This window comes from Somniosus microcephalus, chromosome 11 (assembly GCF_052327205.1).
Source record: "Somniosus microcephalus isolate GS21.2 chromosome 11, FLI_Smic_1.0, whole genome shotgun sequence".
Lineage (NCBI taxonomy): Eukaryota > Metazoa > Chordata > Chondrichthyes > Squaliformes > Somniosidae > Somniosus > Somniosus microcephalus.
In genome coordinates, this window is record NC_140997.1 from 27,255,128 (window position 1) to 27,274,817 (window position 19,690).

General features: G+C 42.8%; 1 protein-coding gene across 1 annotated transcript in view; it reads left to right on the plus strand.

Moving 5' to 3' along the window:
- The window catches only part of syngr3a (synaptogyrin 3a), a 90,280-nt gene extending 78,535 nt beyond the window's left edge, over nt 1-11,745 (plus strand). The window contains exons 3-4 of the mRNA XM_086000400.1: nt 811-956; nt 5,714-11,745. Of these exons, the coding sequence (XP_085856526.1) occupies nt 811-956; nt 5,714-5,905 (338 nt within the window). The 3' untranslated portion in view covers nt 5,906-11,745. The remainder of the gene's footprint in view (nt 1-810; nt 957-5,713) is intronic.
- Nucleotides 11,746-19,690: the final 7,945 nt, after the last annotated feature.

Genomic DNA, 19,690 nt, shown 5'->3' on the forward strand with positions numbered 1-19,690 from the left:
AGCCGCATGCTCATTAAGGGAGAAGGTCTACAGATCGCGAATGGAACAATCAAACCTGAAAACACAATGTACTGTTCATGATGCTTCAAAGCTGCAAGTAACTGCAGTTTCTATACATAAGAGAATGAAGAACTCAATGAGAAATTCTGTTATAGAAAGATTAATTGTGAATCTGGCAAATTGAAAAAGAAAATAAAGACTTGCATTTATATAGCGTCTTTCACAATGTCCCAAAGCACTTTACAGCCAATGACATACTTTGGAAATGTAGTCACCGTTATAATGTAGGAAACGCAGCAGCCAATTTGCGCACAGTAAGGTCCCACAAACAGTATATGTGATAATGACCAGATATTCTGTTTCTTCTAGTGATGTTGATTGAGGGATATATATTAGCCAGAACACCATGGATAACTCCCCTGCAGTTCTTCAAAATAGTGTTTTACGCCCACCTGAGAGAGCAGATGGTTTAATGTCTCATCCGAAAGACGGCATCTCCGACAGTGTAGCACTCCCTCAGTACTGCACTGTAGTGTCAGCCTAGACTTTTGTGCTCAAGTCTCTGGAGTGAGACTGTGAACCCAGAACCTTCTGACTCGGAGGCGAGAGTGATACCCACCGAGCTATGTCTAACACTAACATATACGTACTCAAACTACATGTTGGTGAATTAAATTTCGGTGGCTGCACTTAACAAGAATGACCCAACAATCTGATACACAAAGTCATGTTAACACCACAATCCTAAAGCACTCCTGCAAGTTATTAAACTACTTATTAATTTTTTGTTCCTTTTTAAATTTGTTTCAGGACTATGGACACTCTTGTGGTTTGTAAGCTTCTGTTTTTTGGAAAATCAGTGGCAGATGACTTCATCAGCAGATCTTCCTCTCAACCAAGGCGCTGATGCTGCTCGAGCTGCCATTGCCTTCTCCTTCTTTTCCATTCTGTCCTGGGTAAGTACTTAATAATAGTATTTCCAACACCATTTATTCTGTGAGTTAAAATTGGGGCTCTTGCGCCTGCTAATCCTGTTCCATTTCATGGTGTAAATGAGGACAATGCAAACATAACAAAGAGAAATCTGAATTTTCTGTTACTTTTTTACGGTATGAAATAAACATGCTCTTCTGGTTTTTATGTCTCTTAGGGCTGGATTATGCCAGCCCTGGGGGAGGTGGGTATGGAGGCGGGACTGCCGGGAAAATGGCAGAATTTGGGGGCAGGTGCCCAACCCCCCTCCGTGCCATCTTGCCAGGAGGCGGGTAGCCGTCCCACGCCGGGTCCCGTCTCCTTGGAGGCGGGAAGGGATTACAGCCACTTAATTGCCTGTTAACAGGTAGTTAACAGGCAGAAAATAGGATTATCCCCATTTTGCCCTCAAGTGCGGGCTTCCCGAAGGCTCCGAAACCCGCCAACTCAGCAAGGCAAGTAGTGGGTCTGCGGGGGTCGGAGGGGTCCAAAAGTGTGCTGTGGAGGTGAGTGATGGGTGCAAGTGTGGAGAGGTGAATATCTGAGGTAAGTGCAAAGTGTTATTAAAAGTGTACTTACCTTTGTTTCTTCCTGCAGGCTTCAATCGGTGGGTATGCGGAGAGTCTCGCACCTCCGCGGCAGAGATGACAGATGGCCGTTGCATTCTTCAATGCAGCAACCATCTCATTTCTGCAAAAGAAAGAGGTTTGATGAGGTCTTGAATTCAAGAACTCATCAAACTACAGAGAATGTCAGTGTTTGACCGCTTCACAGAGCTGTCAAACGATGACAATTCATCTGTCACAAATTTTTGACAGATGAAACGTCATATGCTGACGTTCTCTTTAACCGGCTTTCCCTTAATTGGCCTGCCAAGCCCGCTGGGCGGGCTTAACAAGGTCAATCGAGGGAAAATAGCGTGGGTTGGCCAGAAGTTGTTGGAGGCGGGACTGAACCCCGACAAGTGGGAGTCCCGCCTCCAAAAGCTCCCCATAAGTTCTACAATTGTTTTTAGAAACTTGTTAAAAGTTGTTGATGTAGTTCTCAGATTTTGGTTTTGAAGTACTCACGTTGCGAACGCAGAATATACAGCTAATTTAAAAATCTGGATCTGATCTAGAATATTGTAGTACAACACAATATCTACAGTGATGTGTAATAGAATGTGAGTCTTTCAAAAACAAGGCTGTGCTATGACACCAGTTAACCATGTATTCTACATAACCATCTCCTTTTAAAATCATACTTCTACAGCTAGTTGAAAAGAAGAAACGTGCCACAAACTTCAGAGCCCTTTTAATGGTTCTTTTGATATAAATCTTTTTTTTTAAATGAAACTGAATAAATTAGCTTGTTACAACACTTTTTCAAACCTTTGTCCTCCACTTCTCTCCTCTTCACTCACTTTGACTCATGCTGGCGATGGGTTTTTATCATCTTGTGTATCTTTTTTAAAATTGAGCATTCGTTTCCCCCCCCACTTTTCTCCCTCCCTCTCCTGAAGGCATGGCCTCTTGCTGGTGTACATTTCATGGGCATCGCCAGTCCTCCCAACGCATTGTTCAAACAGGCCCAAGCTGGGAATGTCTGTAGGGTGATTCACCCATTGGGCATCACAGACACATCCAGGCTGGTCTTGATTTGACATCCACACTCGTGCAATCTCCAGCTGGGTGACTGGATAGTGATTGGCAGCGAGAGCAACGGCTGATTGATTTTTTTTTTTTTTTTTGCTACCTCCCTAACCCGGGTTGCTGAAGCCGATTGCAGTGCTCCGCCTGTGGCCCAGACTGGGAATGAGGTAGCAAAATACTGCGGATGCTGGAAATCCGAAATAACAACAGAAAACGCTAGAAAAACTCAGCAGGCCAGGCAACATCCGTGGAGAGGGAAACGGAGTCAACGTTTCAGGTCGAAGACCTTTTGTCAGGACCAAATCATGTCTTCGACCTGAAACGTTGACTCTGTTTCTCTCTCCATGGATGTTGCCTGGCTTGCTGAGTTTTTCCAGCGTTTTCTGTTGTTATTTGGGAATGAGGTAACTTGGCGCAGGCTGGAAAAAAAAACCTGGGACTTTCCTAATGCTACAGCTAAGTACCACATTGGACAGTGCATGCACCCACGGGAGAGTTCATTGCACAATACTTAATGCTGTGCCAGCTGGCCCAGCTCTAGATTTCACTTTTCTATAAAAAAGAATCAGATAAAATTCAGCCCTTTTAAAACTGGCGTATTCTCGGTCATTTTTCTTCGGAGCAGAGTTCATATGCAGAAACTCAAATGGACAGCCGTTCTGAGAACTGAAAAAAATGTAGCACAAAGACCACAGATAGCAAACTGAGGCTTTGTAAACATTTGTGGCACTCAAGTCTGGCAGTAATATCAAACGTATCAGCTTATGTAGTATCTGTATATGTTTTAAAAGCATTTATATGAACTGAAATTGCTACCTATTCTTCCATCACATTTTGTTTTTTCAGGGCTACTTGACTCTCTTTGCCTTCAACAAATTTAAAAATATAGGATTTGTAGAAGATGCCCAAAGACTTGTCCCCCAGCCGCCTTCATCGTCACAAGTATAGACCAGTCTTTGTACCTGTTAACAAACTGACCGACTCACTATCCTTGTCACCATACAGTTGTAACGTCATTAACACAGGAGATAATAATTGTTAAATTATTGATAACTTCTTATTTCTTGCAGCGTGCTAATGAGACCAGGTAATTAGCTGCTCACTGCATGATATCAGGCCTAACCCAGACACTTGAAGATTAATTGTCTCTACAGTCTGGTTTTTACCATATAATACAAAGTAATTTTGCAATATGTCAACTTAATTTCCTGTGTGCAGAGACACAAAGTTAACCCTATCAGGCTTTCACAGTACAGTTTGGAATTTGGAACTTATTTCAGCTTGTGAGGAAAAAATACTACAAAAGTAATTACTTTCAAATAACCTTCATAATTTTGTGCTAATAACGCCCACAAAACTGAAGCAGTGCCAGGCACGATGGATGAAATTCTTGAATGTAACTAAATCACACACAATAAAGATTCCAATAAGTTGGATACATTATTCAGTTGGGTTGAGAAAATCACCTATCACCTTGTGCTGAAATTTGAAATATTCAACTCGCTGTTTGCACCTTGGCAAAGTGAAAACTTGGTATATAGCTCCTGGTTTCCAATTTTCACCCGTTTGTTTTAAATAGTCGAAGCCTGAAACTGGAACAGCTCAGTTTAGCTTTGGTGCAGTACAGCTTCGCTTAGGTTTGGCTCAGTTCCACCAAGCTGCTCAAATTCAGATACTGCAATGTCATAAACACCATTCTCCATAATCTAGAAATTGGAATGTGTACCCAATGCACTAATTAAAGAAAAAAACAACCCAGCAGATCTATTTGTTTCAGTTTAGCTCAGTTCAGATCTCATTTACCTTTAGTAGCAATAGTTGCAGGAGCTGTTGGGTGATGTTTAAGTGTCTCTTATCACACTTAAGTGATGTGGTGTTTATTGAAAATGAGTTGCAGTAAACTACATCGATAAACCAGTAAATTATTTTCAACAAGTTCATTAAACTGCATTATTCATTCATTAGCTTTGCAGCAGTGGATGTGAAATAGTATGTAATTTAACTTGGTAATTTCTCCACACCATTGCCTGATTGGTGTTGCGCTGACCTATGCTATGCTGGAATGATAACTAATCAAATGTCCCTCGTAGAATAAATGTATTATTCCACCATCTTTCTATTTGAGAACCAATGTTTAAAAATGAGCTATGGATAACCTCTCACTGGTGTAACAACACATCTTATAATTGCAATGCTTATGACAATTGTATTACTGTTTATTGCAACACATGATTTGGAAATTATGATCATTTGAATATTCCATATTTATTAGGTCATAAAACATATCTGTTAAACAGTGCATTTTAATGTGGTGCTAATGTCATGGCCAGAAATAAGATATAACAAAAGGTTCCATACGTGAGAAGAACCAAAATTCACTTGTGTTTGTGAGTTAACAGATCCACCTGATTTATGAATTTATTTTCATCGCAGGCAATGACCTATCCTTAACATAAAATACAATTAATTTTTCTACAATTCACTCTATATACAAATAAATTATAATGGCTTGACTCTCTTTGCCTTCAACAAATGGCAGATCCTAAGTTACATATCCAATGTGCCTTGAGCTCTATGTCCTAAAATCAATGTACCTTTAGGTCATGCAGCATCTTCAAATCAAAATTGAATTGCACTGACACAACAATAAGTAAAAGAATTTTAAAGTAAGCTCGTAAGCAGGTAAATATAATATATAACAATGAATAGCTTTCAGTGAATTTAGGCAGTAACCAAATCTTGGGACATAGATGATGAAAATAAATTGCCAACTTTTGCTTTTAAGGTTACTGAAATTATCCAATCCTCATTTAGACCACTCTGATATTTTGAGAGGTATTCATCATTGTGTATGGACTCAGATGAATTTATATGAGCAGTTATTACATGTATACCCAAAACACTGAATACCTAAAATGAACAAAATCAGTGAAGGAATTTCTGAACACAGAATCAGTGGCTGTGGAATAATGATATACCGCAAAGAGACCAGACTAACAGAATCACCTCCTTCAAATTAACTATGTAATTTAACTATATTATGCCTGTTCACTTCTAGTTATAATACACTAACAAGCATAACTAAGTTCTAATGAATCTCTTTAAAGGCTGGTCTAACCCTGAAGGCATGGCAGAGGTATCACTTGGGAGCTGACTCATCCCTCTTCTCTCAAGATCACTTGGACGTTGGCCATCCTCCATACAGTACTGGAACCGAGAACACGGAAACCTTTCAGAGCCCACCGTTTGCAGAAAACCTGGATACAACCTCCAAGGGATATCAAATGCCCCCATATTAAAGGCCAACGGTGCTTCTTGTCATTTTAGAAATACAGTTTCCCTTTTGTTGGCCTAGATAGTTTTCTAATCCAGCCTATCAAAAATCAAATCTGTTCATTGTCTTCCGTATATCCTCCCAGCCCTTCTACATTCCTCGAGCTACTAGATGTAAATTCAGTCAAAAAGTAACTACATCCAGATCAACTGTGTGTGAGCTTACAAGCAACATACATTTTTCGGTACTTGCAGCCAATTTTCACAGAGATCAAGTAAAATTTTTCAATGGCTGAAGGATTTTGTAAAGATGCATTGGAGATTTGATATTTGACTCATTAAACTGAAGCCTATGTGGGCCGATGGAAAAGGGATGCTGTAATACAGATATTTAACCTGTGGTGCAGTGTAGTTCACTGGTTGGTTAGCTGCAAGAGTACTAAAGTGCTGTCTAAGATCATTAGGCTTTTCATGTGCTAAACCGATGTTGGGTAACCTTTCTTTAGCTAATAGTGCAGTGTACTCACTATATTAGTGGTATTGTCATTCTTGTATTAATATGTAGTATGCAAGTTGGAAACGCAGCCTCCTCCAACAGCAACGCATTGATTTAGTGTTTTTAGGAACCCTCCTCTACTTGTTTGGGGTACCTGTGAGCTCATGATTAACTGTTCCACATGATGTGCCAGGTTTTCTAGTCGTGTGTAACTGTATAAAGCTTTAACTTGTTAATGTTCAGAGCTAAGTGGGGATGTGAGTTTTGTCTGTATTCTTGCTGTCGAATTTAATTGCATAGCTGCAAAACATATAAACATGAATAGAACAATGTAGAAACCAGTCGGCTGAACTTTTGAATTGGAAATATTTTAAAATACTGTTTTATACATGTGATTGCGGATGTCTTACAATATGATTGAATAGGATATTACTCAAAAGTGGTATTGGTTGTAACCTTAGTACTGCTTGGCTGTTTCTCTCTATATAACCCAAGGTTTATTGTGTGGTTTTTGTATAGTAGCCTCATTCTTATTGTAGGTCAGTTTATGGAATTGGATTATAAGCAAACTTAAGACTAAATCACAAGTAACCAGAAGGGGGGGGGGGGTGAAATCACTGCACACTACACAGGAGGGTTCTTTTTAACCTTTCCAGCCCAGGCACAACCAAAACTGTTCATTGAGCCTACAGGTCCATGGCATCAAAGTACGCTTGAACTCTTCTGCCTAAGGACAGCAAAACGTAATTATACACAAAACAGTCAAAAGCAACCCACATCCTTTTGCGATGTATGTACGTGCTGCCAGTCAGGTAAGTGTAGGCTTACTATTTGAACCTTAACCTTTTCACCAGCATAAAACCTTTGTATAAGTTTAACAAAATGGTGCCAGGGCAACAGGAAGTGTAATTTTGTATTTTTATTTTGTAGGCAATCAATTAAATTTCTCAGACTTGTAAGATTCATGCAAACTAGATAGATTCATACAAAATTTACTTTAAGAAACATTGGCTTTGAACTTAATTTTGTATCACAAAGAAGTGTGCCAACCTTTTTTTTAACGATAGGTAAATATATACATGGGCTGGTAAAGTGGAAATGATTTCCAGTTTGATCAGCTAGAGCATTTACTCTGAGGCGAAATGGTCTGGAGTGGAAAGGGAGATGGATTACAATTACCAAGCACAGATAAATGACTTGTATTTGAATTGGCCAGTTCCTAGGATCGTACCTGACAGTGTCACTTTAAATATGTGTACATTGTCATAAAGATTGCTTATCCAAACTGACCACATATCTAGAGAAAATCTTTGTGTCTTGTTAGTAGACAAGATATGTGGGTACCTACTGTATTTTTGAATTGTTTCAAGTAGATAAATTAATAGATGTGCTACATAGTTTGTTAAACTATCACACATTTCATTACAAGATTTATTACAGCTTCTAAGTAATCCAATAAAAAAAGACCTTTACAATGACTCAGAAAACTGTTGGCAACCGACACAGTATTAATGCAGAGAGATTTACGAACTAAATGACTTTGTACAGTTTTGCCCCTGAATACTCATCTGTAAGGTCAATTTTGTTCTTGGTAAAGTTAACTGAACTGGGCTGAAATAGCTGACACAAACCCCATTCCCAGACATACTGCAAAGTTTTGGTGTTGTTGAGAAATAGTTCCTTTTTTTTAACTTTAACAAAGCCAAACTTAGTAAACATCCTTTGACTACATGAATGTTTTATAAAGGGGGGGAAAAGATAAAGCTTGCTGGTTTTTAAGGAAATAGTATTAAGAATATGGTTGTCGTGTATTTGTAGCTGTAGCTGTTAGCACATGTATAGCCATAATGACCCTTATCCGTTAGAAGGTACAAGCTGATGCACCAACCGCTTGTAATCCAAATCCTGGAGTGATAAAACACAGGAAAAAATACGGCGCCAATTTCAGGAAAGATTCTAGGAGATTCCGCCCTGACTCCATATACCATTCAAGTAAGTTTGAGGAGAGCCATTGGTTATGGATAGCACATTACTAACGTACTTAAATTAAGCCGTACCCTTTCCCATATAACCCAATTTATTTCGGAACATGGGGATGTAGAAGAGCGTAAATGCCCATTTCCATCCTTCCCGAAGGTCACAGACTTCTTATTCACACTTTACCTTGAATACCCTTCAATGGCCTTTCGGCCAAAGGGTTGTTCATCACTCTCTTAAAATTTATGACACCCTTTGCTTCCACTGTCACCCTGGATAAGCTATTCCACATGTTTACCACTCTCTGCATGAATAAGTTATATTTTAACTGTGTTTACACCTTATCTTGACTGTGCATTCACTTTTTCTCATCTAAACTGAATCCATGTCCCCACAACGAAAGTTCGAGAGACCCAAATGCTTACCTGCAGGGAGGAAGGACCTTCATAAACGTTGATGTTGAAAATTGGATTTTCAGTATGCATCAATATGCAACGCGTTTTCCAGTCGCTGTTTCCACTTCTAAATTTACTAAACCCTTCTGTCTGATTATATTCTTCTGTACTGATGCTGCCAAATTGAAAAATATGCAACACTCTAGCAGTGATACCATTTATTGATGAACAGTTTGTGTGAACATAAACTAAATTGTTCTGCTTGACGTGAAATGTGCATTCACCTGTAATTGCATTTGATTTTTGTCGTTTCAGAAACTGGGGGGGGGTGTGGGGGGGGGGAAACAGTCTCCAAAATAGGACTGGATAAGATTATTCAAACTGAAAGTCAATGGGTGTGAAGTGAGGGGAAATTTTGATAAGAAACCGACACAGAAACTGCTACTATATGGAACCATTTTTAGACTGCAGTTAGAAAGTGCCAGTAACAATTTGTAAGGTTTTATTTTAAACAAAGCAGCAAATTACCATCACAGTGAGATTTTTTGCTTGCTGGAATGAATTGTGGTCATTATCATGCCGCAGCTTATATCCTTTAATTTCATTACCTCAGTGTGGATTTCTTGGTGACTATCTTATATCGATGTCCTCTAGTTCCTCTTTTGGTAGCACCAATCAAAAAATAAACAAATAAACTGTAACTAATAGAACTTTAAATAAATGTTAACAAATCAAATCAAAATTTGGTTATTCAAATCAATTATGCACTCCAGTCCCCACGGCGCCCACCGGTCGCGGAAGTCCTCGAGTGTGCCGGCGGACACCGCGTGCTCCATCTCCAGGGCCACCCGGGCGCGAACATGGCCGCGGAAGAGAGGGAGGCAATCTGGCCGGATGACCCCCTCGACCGCCCGCTGCCTGGACCAATTGATGGCTTTCTTGTCCAGGCCCAGGAGCAGACCCACGAGGAGGTCCTCCAACCCGCCCGCTCCCCTCCGCACCGGGTGACCGTAGATCAAGAGCGTGGGACTGAAGTGCAACCAAAAATCGAGGAACAGCCCCTTCAAATAATGGAAGAGGGGCTGCAACCTCTCACACTCAGCGTAAATGTGAAAGATGGACTCCTCCAGGCCGCAGAACAAACAGGCGGCCTGGAAGTCCGTGAACCTACTTAAAACTATGTTGCATGGGTCTGCTCCGTGCAACACCCTCCAGGCCAAGTCCCCAATAGAACAGGGGAGGACTCCCGCATAGAGAGCCCTCCATCGGGGACCTCCGCCTCCGCCGGAAGGCAAGATGGCACGCCACGGCGTGTCCGGACGGCAGGCGAAGATGACAAAGTGGAAAGTGTGCAGGAGCAGCCCGTACAGGAAACACCTCCGTGCGGAATGAAAAGGCACGGAGGATATTTCCTCGAGATGGCTCAAGTTATGAGGCACCGGTTCCCGAGGGGAGTTTCGGGGCTGGGCGCCGATAAGGAATTCCGTCCGAATGGGGGAAAGCTCGGACGGGATCGCCCCACACGCTTGAGCCGCCTCGATGCACCTTGTGACGCCGGGGCGCAGTATGATGTCCTCTAGTTATGCTCTTCCCCACAAGTGGAAACATTCTCTCTATATCCACCCTATCAAAACCTGTGTGCTTTTTGCACTATTTCATTTATATATGTAGAGGTAGCAGATTGGGTAGGTGTCTCTGTCCGTTGAACGCGTTGCTGGAGCAATGCGCTCTGTGACTTAACACCATAAATTACGCTGTTTGTGTCCCGATCATCCTGTTATGAACTTACTCCAAAATTCCCTGGAAGGTGATTTGAAGATGCCGCAGGGAGCGTAATGGCAATTCGGGGACCTCGGAAGCCGTGACTTACCCCACCTGCACCAATTAAGCAGATCAATATTGACATGACCTGAGTCATAGAATTCTGAATCTTCAATCCTTTCACTGTACGGAACTTGATCACTTGCAGAAAATTGATTGAGTTATGGACGCACTCAGCTGCTGTATTCAGTTTTCAGGAACATTCGAAATTACAGATTTTTTTAACAATTTATTTAGAAGATGAGACTAGTAATTTACCTAAAAAGGCTCCAATTAAACAAATAGGGGATGAAATTAGACATCGTTTTGCCCATTTCTCGGATGCGAAATGGGGGCGATAAAGGTCAAATTACTGGCACTATGTCCCACACCTCAAGGGCGCCTGAAATACGTCCAATGCCGTATTGGCTCGGGCAATATTCAGGCAACCGTGTCGAATACCACCTTGAAAAAAGAAGGCTGAGGGGTGACCTAATAGAGGTCTTTAAAATCATGAAAGGTTTTGATAGAGTGGATACAGAGAGAATGTTTCCACTTGTGGGGAAGAGCATAACTAGAGGCCATCAATATAAGATAGTCACCATGAAATCCAATAGGGAATTCGGAAGAAACTTCTTTACCCAAAGAGTGGTGAGAATGTGATACTCGCTACCACAGGGAGTGGTTGAAGCGAATCGTACAGATGCATTTAAGGGGAGGCTAGATAAGCATATGAGGGAGAAGGGAATAGAGGGTTATGCTGATAGATTTAGATGAGGAAAGACGGGAGGAGGCTCAAGTGGAGCATAAACGCCGGCATGGACTGGTTGGGCTGAATGGCCTGTTTCTGTGCCGTATATCCGATGTAATCCTATGTAAACAGGTGTAGGCCTCTTGCATGTGCTGATGATGGGCCTAATACCTGTTTAAGGACTCCTTTCGAAATCAGTCAGAAACTGAGCAGAGCAAGTTTCCCAGTTCATTCCACGGCCTGACCAGCTTCCTTAGAGACTGCTGGAGGCCGTCAACATAAAGGCAAGTTTGGTTTTTTTTTAAGTTGCCTTAATGCGGAGTCAGGATGAGCAGGAGCGCTCCCTCTGGCTCCACAGCACGAATGTGGGCCTCTGTCAACCCCGCGCTCCCCCGCCCCTCCCCCACTGCTGCCCCCCGCCCCTCCCCCACTGCTGCCCCCCCGCCCCTCCCCCCCCCACTGCTGCCCCCCCGCCCCTCCCCCACTGCTGCCCCCCGCCCCTCCCCCACTGCTGCCCCCCCGCCCCTCCCCCCCCCCACTGCTGCCCCCCCGCCCCTCCCCCCCCCACTGCTGCCCCCCCCCGCCCCTCCCCCACTGCTGGCCCCCCACCCCTCCCCCACTGCTGGCCCCCCCCCCCCAGACCCACCTGAAGGGCGCTGCCGCGACACGGCAGGTGCAGAGGAGGGTTTTAGCCAAGAATGGAAAATATCAAGAAAGAGCAGGGATTTTATTTTGATTATTTTGAACTCGTATTTAAATACCTTCACCTGCACCATAATTTTTCAGTCTTAAGCGGTTACGGTGACAGGAAATTTGCAATCGCCACTGATTTAACTGGGAGTGGCGCTATGATGATCACTTTTGCACGGTTTCGGTGAGGCATTGGTGGATCGGTGCAAAAGCCCCAGGAAATTATGATGCGGCGTAAATAATGGCGTAACTCACTCACGCCATAATTTCCTGGGACTTTTACGATGTCAAACAAACCCCAACGCCAGGAAATTCTGGGTCATTTAGTATGGTGAAATTAATTTGCTCTAGAGTCTGCCTGCAACTAAAAATAAAACCGTCTTCTCGGGTTTGGGCCACTTTAGGGGGAGAGTCACAGTTGGACTGATTCACTGTAAAGATTAATTTGGCTCACTGATCTCCATTGACTCTGCGTCCCCAGGTACATTGAACTCAACATCCTTATTTTCGTTTACAAATCCCTCCACAAACTCACTCCAACCAACCCTTTCTGTTCTTTCAATTCTGTCATGCTGTGTACTGCACCATCAGTGGCACAACCAGTGGTCGATTACTGAACTCTGAAACACTCGCTAAATTCCTCCGGCTTGCCACTTTCAGCAAACCCCTCTCAAAACCCAACTCCTTGACCATCCTCTGGTCAATTCCATTAGTTTCTTACTCCTGCCCGGTGTCCTGTTTTCCCCCCCACTGTTCTGCTCTGTGAAGCGCCTTTGAACATTTACTATATTACAAGTGCTATATAAGTGCGAGTTGTTGATAGCTACTTGAAGTTTCTTTTGCTTGACTTTTAAATTTCATGTACGCGGTTTACAGTAGTGCCAAAAAAAATCAATGCACCAACAGGCGTCTTTGAGTGAACACTGACATAAAAACGATTGTTTTATCAAACCAATTCTTGTGGGTAAAAATTCCACTGTGTCTTACACTTATCCCATGGACAAAGTCATTGTGGGTATGTGACTTGCCCATTAGATAATTGTAACCAAAGGAGGATTTTTTTTTTCCTCGACGACCTCTCGTGTGTACAGTTGTGCTTTTTTTTTAGAGACAGACGATGTGTTTTTGTACAGCGTTTTCGGAACTCTTTGTTATGTTTCTCAGGTAGATGGCTGACCCAGGCCATTAACCAAATGCCGTTGCCAAACTCATACACTTGTCAATATTTTACATAACAGTCCACCTATGGATGAGTGGAAACTGCATTGGCTTTGTGTTATAATCCTGCACAATTGCTTTTCAAACAGCGATAATGTACAAAAGCGGTCATATTGTCGCAAACAACTTTGTAGCTTCAATTTTTACTTGTATCGGACCATTCTCGTGTTTTTTTTTAATTGTTTTGGATAAATTTAAGGTTTCTATTTTCAAAGGGTTAAACTGAAGTTACAATTTTGCAAAGTACCATCGGTCTAATTAACAGCCTGTTGAAACTGTGCGATGAATATTCTCACTGAGAATTCAGTTTAAAAATTTTTAAATTACAGCCTTTTTGTTAACGCAATCAAATAGTAATTTCATAAAAGCAAAAAATATGTTAAACAATGACGACCCTAAAGGAGATTCCAATGAGGCAAAATGGTGCACTTTGAAGTAATCCCCTCTTCAGTAAAGTTCACAGTCATAAAGTACGGTACAGTAACAGTGGTGTTTATACTGTGTTAAAATAGTGTACACAATGAGTGATGTATGGAAAAAGTATAAAAATTTAAGTGACTACTGTATTTACATCTTTGTTTATTTGTTCTTAAAGAACAATGCTCTGTCGTTGTGAGTATCAGTAACCTTGTGCCTGTGTACAACAAATTCTCAATAAAGATGTGTCAGTGCACATAAACTATGGATGTTGGCCTTCATTTGTTGTACTTGCAGATCTCTTGTGATGTTTCTCATGTATAGTCTCTGGTTTGGAGCGCAGTTGTAATTAGTCCAACAAGCCAGAGTCTAACCATCACCCCTTGACATTCAATGGCATTACCATCACCGAATCCCCCACCATCAACATCCTGGGGGGTCACCATTGACCAGAAATTTAACTGGACCAGCCACATGAATACTGTGGCAACAAGAGCAGGCCAGAGGCTGGGTATTCTGCAGAGTGTCTCACCTCCTGACTCCCCAAAGCCTTTCCACCATCTACAAGGCACAAGTCAGGAGTGTGATGGAATACTCTCCACTTGCCTGGATGAGTGCATCTCCAACAACACTCAAGAAGCTCGACACCATCCAGGGCAAAGCAGCCCAATTGATTGGCACCCCATTCACCACCTCAAACATTCACTCCCTCCACCACCGGCGTACCATGGCTGCAGTGTGTACCATCTACAAGATGCACTGCAGCAACTCGCAAAGGCTTCTTCGGTAGCACCTCCCAAACCCGCGACCTCTACCACCTAGAAGGACAAGGGCAGCAGGTGTATGGGAACACCATCACCTCCAAGTCACACACCATCCTGACTTAGAAGTATATCGCCGTTCCTTCATCATCGCTGGGTCAAAATCCTGGAACTCCCTCCCTAACAGCACTGTGGGAGTACCTTCACCACACGGACTGCAGTGGCTCAAGAAGGCGGCTCACAGCCACCTTCTCAAGGGCAACTAGGGATGGGCAATAAATGCTGGCCTTGTCGGCGACGCCCACATCCCATGAATTAATTTTTTATTAAGTTGCTAACCTGGCCTGTCCCTTTAAGGCAGAGGTGGGCAATTATTTGGGCTAGAGGGCCACTTAACAAGTTTTGGTGAGAAGTTGAGGGCTGCACACCAATGTTCCCCCTAAGGTGCGCGATTGCGAGGTCCCGCCCAGGCCGCTCACCAGCTCCTGCCGCTGGGAGAGATGCCGCACAGCAAATTTAAAGGGACTGTGCAAGGAAAAAAAATCCAAGGGAACACTGCTGCACACATAAAATGAATTTTGTTAACAATGGCTACCATTAAAATGAATAACGGTGAGTGCAATATCCAATTTTGCCGGGTCCATTAAGCTATGCCTCCACTATGCTAATTAAGTGGGATAATACTAAAACAAGTGAATAACTGCGCAAGAATTAATAACCCCACTAACAGTCATTGGTGAGAGCAATGTGTTAAAATTGGTAACGGGCCAACTCATAGTGTTGGGTCGTCACTCCCAATAATTAATAAACATAAATTCAGATAGTTATACACAAAATGTAGTGTAAAGTAGCAAAATCTTCTGCTACTAATGGAATGAAATGATTGATCAATCGATTTTATATTGTACTGAAAGTCTACAGGGCGATGTGAACCCCTCGCCCCCCCCCGCCCCCCCCCCCCCCCCCCCCGCCCTACTCTGGGTACCAGCAGCTGCCGCTCTGTGTTTACGCTCAGAGGGTCGGGGAGATGTTCCAAGTACAGGCTAGGTACATTCCAACAAGAGGGAAGGGTAAGGGAACCAAAGCAAGGGCTCCTTGGATGACGAGGGAGATAGAGAAGATGATGAAACAAAAAAAGAGGGTGTATGATGCATGTCAGGTGAATTCTTCAAGGGAGAACCAGACCACCAATACAATAAGTTGAGAGGGGAAGTGAAGATGAAAATAAGATTGGCAAAGAGAGAATATGAGAGTAGAATGGCGGTTAGCATAAAAGGGAACCCAAAAATCTTCTACTGGCATGTAAGCAGGTAGTAAGAGGCGGGGTGGGGCCTATTAGAGACAAAGAAGTTGATATATGCTTAGAGGCGCAGGGCAAGGCTAGAATACTCAATGAGTACTTTGTATCGGTGTTTACTAAGGAGGTGGATGCTGACAAAATATCGGTAGAAGTGGAAAAGGTAGAAGCAATGGAAGGGGTGGAAATTGATAGACAGGATGTACTAGAAAGACTGGGTATGCTTAGAGTGGACAAGTCAGCTGGCCCAGATGGCTTACATCCCAGGTTGCTAAGGGAATTGGGGGAGGAGATAGCGGAAGGGCTTGCCATAATTTTCCAATCTTCCCTAGATGCAGGAGAGGTGCCAGAGGATCGGAAAGTGGCAAATGTGACACCATTGTTCAAGAAAGGGTGTAAGGACAATCCCAGTAACTACAGGTCGGTCAGTTTAACACCAGTGGTGGGTAAAGTTTTAGAAACAATAATCAAGGAAAAGATTAACGGGCACTTGGAGAGGTTTAAGCTAATTAAGGAGAGCCAACACGAATTTGTAAAAGGCAGATCATGTTTGACTAATCTAATTGAATTTATTGATGAAGCAACAGAGAAAATTGATATAGGGAATGCAATGGATGCTGTCTGCATGAATTTTAGGAAGGCATTTGACAAAGTATCACATAGAAGGCTTTTCAAGGGGAGACTGGATAGGCACTTGAGGGAAATAAACTTGCAGGGCTACGGGGATAGAGCAGGGTAATGAGACTGACTGGATTGCTCTACAGAGAGCCGGCATGGAATCGATGGGCCGAATGGCCTCCTTCTGTGCCGTTATGACTGAGCAGCAGCCGCCGCTCTGTGTCTGCGGATAGGGCATATTCCCGTGCGCGGTGCATCCTGGGCACGGACGCCTGCCACCGGAGCCCCGGAATCACCGTGTGGATCCTTTTCCGGTCGGGCCGGGGAGACTCACTCTTTAGCGATTTGATAAATGGAATCAAGTAACACTGCCTGTTCCCTGGCTGCAGTTCGAGTCCGTCTCTGACCCACAAGATGTGAAAGTGGATCGACTCCTGTGCAGCTCGAGCTCCGGCTCGCGTCCTATTTCTGTCCCGTCCCGTGGGGCCTTATTTTGCCCACCACTGCTTTAAGGTCACTGTTCTAAATAGCCAAATCCAGACAGTTGCAGCTACTTAGAACCTCCTGAGATCAGTCAGAGGACCATTGTAACTGTGTGTAAATTTCAGGCTCCCAGGTCAATGACTGACTGAATTCCTTACCCACTTTTACTTAAGATTGTTTGTGCATCTGTAACAAGGCTCAAGACTGGGTTTGAGACAGATGCACACTGGACTTTTATTTATACGTATATGCTAAACAATAAAATAAGTTACAAAAAATTCCTGAGGTGGGGTGGGGTGTTACTTATGTTTCTCCGTTCCCCTCTGGCACTGGCCTCCCTCTATTACTTGGTAGCCATTCTTCATTTGTGACCCAGAACAGCAAGCATCCAATAGCCACTCAATTGCAAACAGCATCACAGCCAAAGTCTCATTCAACATCACGGTTGAGATCTCCCTGTGTGTGGGCAGTAAGGACTTGGCACCGACAGGAAACTGTTACCACTTCCCTCCTGTCCCAGCTATTTTTCACTTCCATTATTTATCTGTTCAGTTTTTCTTTGCTATTAGCTTAAGGTGGTATAATTAACTTTGGGCCAGTACTGCAATGCAGGACAGATGCAAAAAAAAGTAAAGCTTTTTTTTAAATTTGCTTATGGGATCTGGGCATCACTGGCAAGGCCAGCATTTATTGCCCATCCCTAGTTGCCCTTGAGAAGGTGGTGGTGAGCCGCCTTCTTGAACCGCTGTAGTCCGAGTGGTGAAGGTACTCCCACAGTACTGTTAGGGAGGGAGTTCCAGGATTTTGACCCAGCGATGATGAAGGATCGGCGATATACTTCTAAGTCAGGATGGTGTGTGACTTGGAGGTGAACTTGGAGGAGGTGGTGTTCCCATGCGCCTGCTGCCCTTGTCCTTCTAGGTGGAAGAGGTCACGGGTTTGGGAGGTGCTGCCGAAGAAGCCTATACCTGTTCCTATTCTATACCTGTTCGATTGTTATGAAGACACATGTCCTATCGCAATGATGGCAGAACTCCAGCTGTGTCCACACCAGACAAACCCAACAGAAATACGTGCCGTGGCGGTGAGGCTTGATTCGGTTTTTCCTTCAAATCAATATACATGTTTAATGGTCAAAATCAGAGAAGACAGCAATTCTGCAGACTTGTCCTAACTAACATAGTCTGCCCACATGGGTAGTCAGGCCTTGTTGCCATGGCTTTATCGGGTGGAGGTTGGGCGGGTGGATTGCAAAGTAGGCCAAAACATTCCTGTCTCAGTAGAAAGTCCAGCCATGGATTTAGTTCAGGCCAATGGTCAAGTAGAAAAAGTAGGCAATATTGTACAATTACCCAAGATCCTACTGCTTGCCAGTTTATATTGTATATAAATTCTGCATTGTAATATTTTATAAAATATTTCAAATCACACTTCTATACAGCTGTTTGTGAGTTTAATAAATCTGAATTTTTTCTCTAAATTTCAATTACCAGAACAAAAATTTACAAGACAGCTTTTTAAACCAGCGATATATCAATAAACATTAGAAATTCCCCACTTGTAGCTGGAGAGGGGATTCTAACCTTATCTCCATAAACTCTTTTGATGAGATAAAATGCGACGGTAACACATTCCGGAATTTAATTTGAATAATTACACATTTGTGTAAAGAAATTGCCTTTCTGATTAAAAAAAATGATTGCTAATTAATTAGAAACAAATTGACAAACATAACCTTGTTTCTCTGAGGTTAACCTCGCCTAGCATTTACTTGTAAATCCGAGAATTTCGGATGGTATTTTTCAACCTATTGGGAGGAAGTGGGCGTACGGCGCAGAACATCACTGTACAGGCTCCCAGTTTTATTACTTACTCACCACATGAGGCATCTTAAGATGGAAGCTAATTATAGATGTTACAATATGTATTTTAGTTTCAAATTAGTTTTAAGTCGTCTATTTGCAAAAACCTCAGCAAGCACAGCATCATCTATATAATATATTAAAAATCTCATGTCTGGGTGCACTTCCTACGTTACCTTATTGCATTAAAAATTCCAGTGTCCCTATTTATAATGGAAGCTGCCTATGAAAACTTGTCACGCTGTAATTACACCCTCTGTCAGTGGTGGTGGTGACTGAGGTTCTCGCACAAGATAAGGGCTCATGGGATTTGGGGGTAATATATTAGCATGGATTGAGGATTGGTTAACGGACAGAAAACAGAGTAGGAATAAACTGGTCATTTTCGGGATGGCGGGGTATAACTAGTGGAGTGATGCAAGGATCAGTGCTTGGGCCTCAGCTATTTACATTCTATATCAATGACTTAGATGAGGGGACCGAGTGTAATGTATCCAAGTCTGCTGACGATACACAGCTAGGTGGGAAAGTAAGTTGTGAGGAGGATGCAAAGGGATATAGACAGGTTAAGTGTTTGGGCAAGAAGATGGCAGATGGAGTATAATGTGGGGAAGTGTGAAATTATCCACTTTGGTAGGAAAAATAGAAAAGCAGGGTATTTTTTAAATGCTGAGAGATTGGGAAATGTTGGTGTTCAGAGGGACCTGGGTGTCCTTGTACACGAATCACTGAAAGTTAACCTGCAAGTACAACAAGCAATCAGGAAGGCAAATGGTATGTTGGCCTTTCACAGAAATCACAGAAACCCCACAGTGCAGATAGAGGCCATTTCGGCCCATCGAGCCTGCACCGACACATATCCCACCCGATCCCCGTAACCCCTTTATTGCAAGGGGGTTTGAATATAAGAGTAAGGAAGTCTTGCTGCAATTATATAGGGCTTTGGTGAGACCACGCCTGGAGTACTGTGCATAATTTTGGTCTCTTTACCTAAGGAAGGATATACTTGCCTTAGAGGCGGTGCAACAAAGGTTCACTAGACTGAT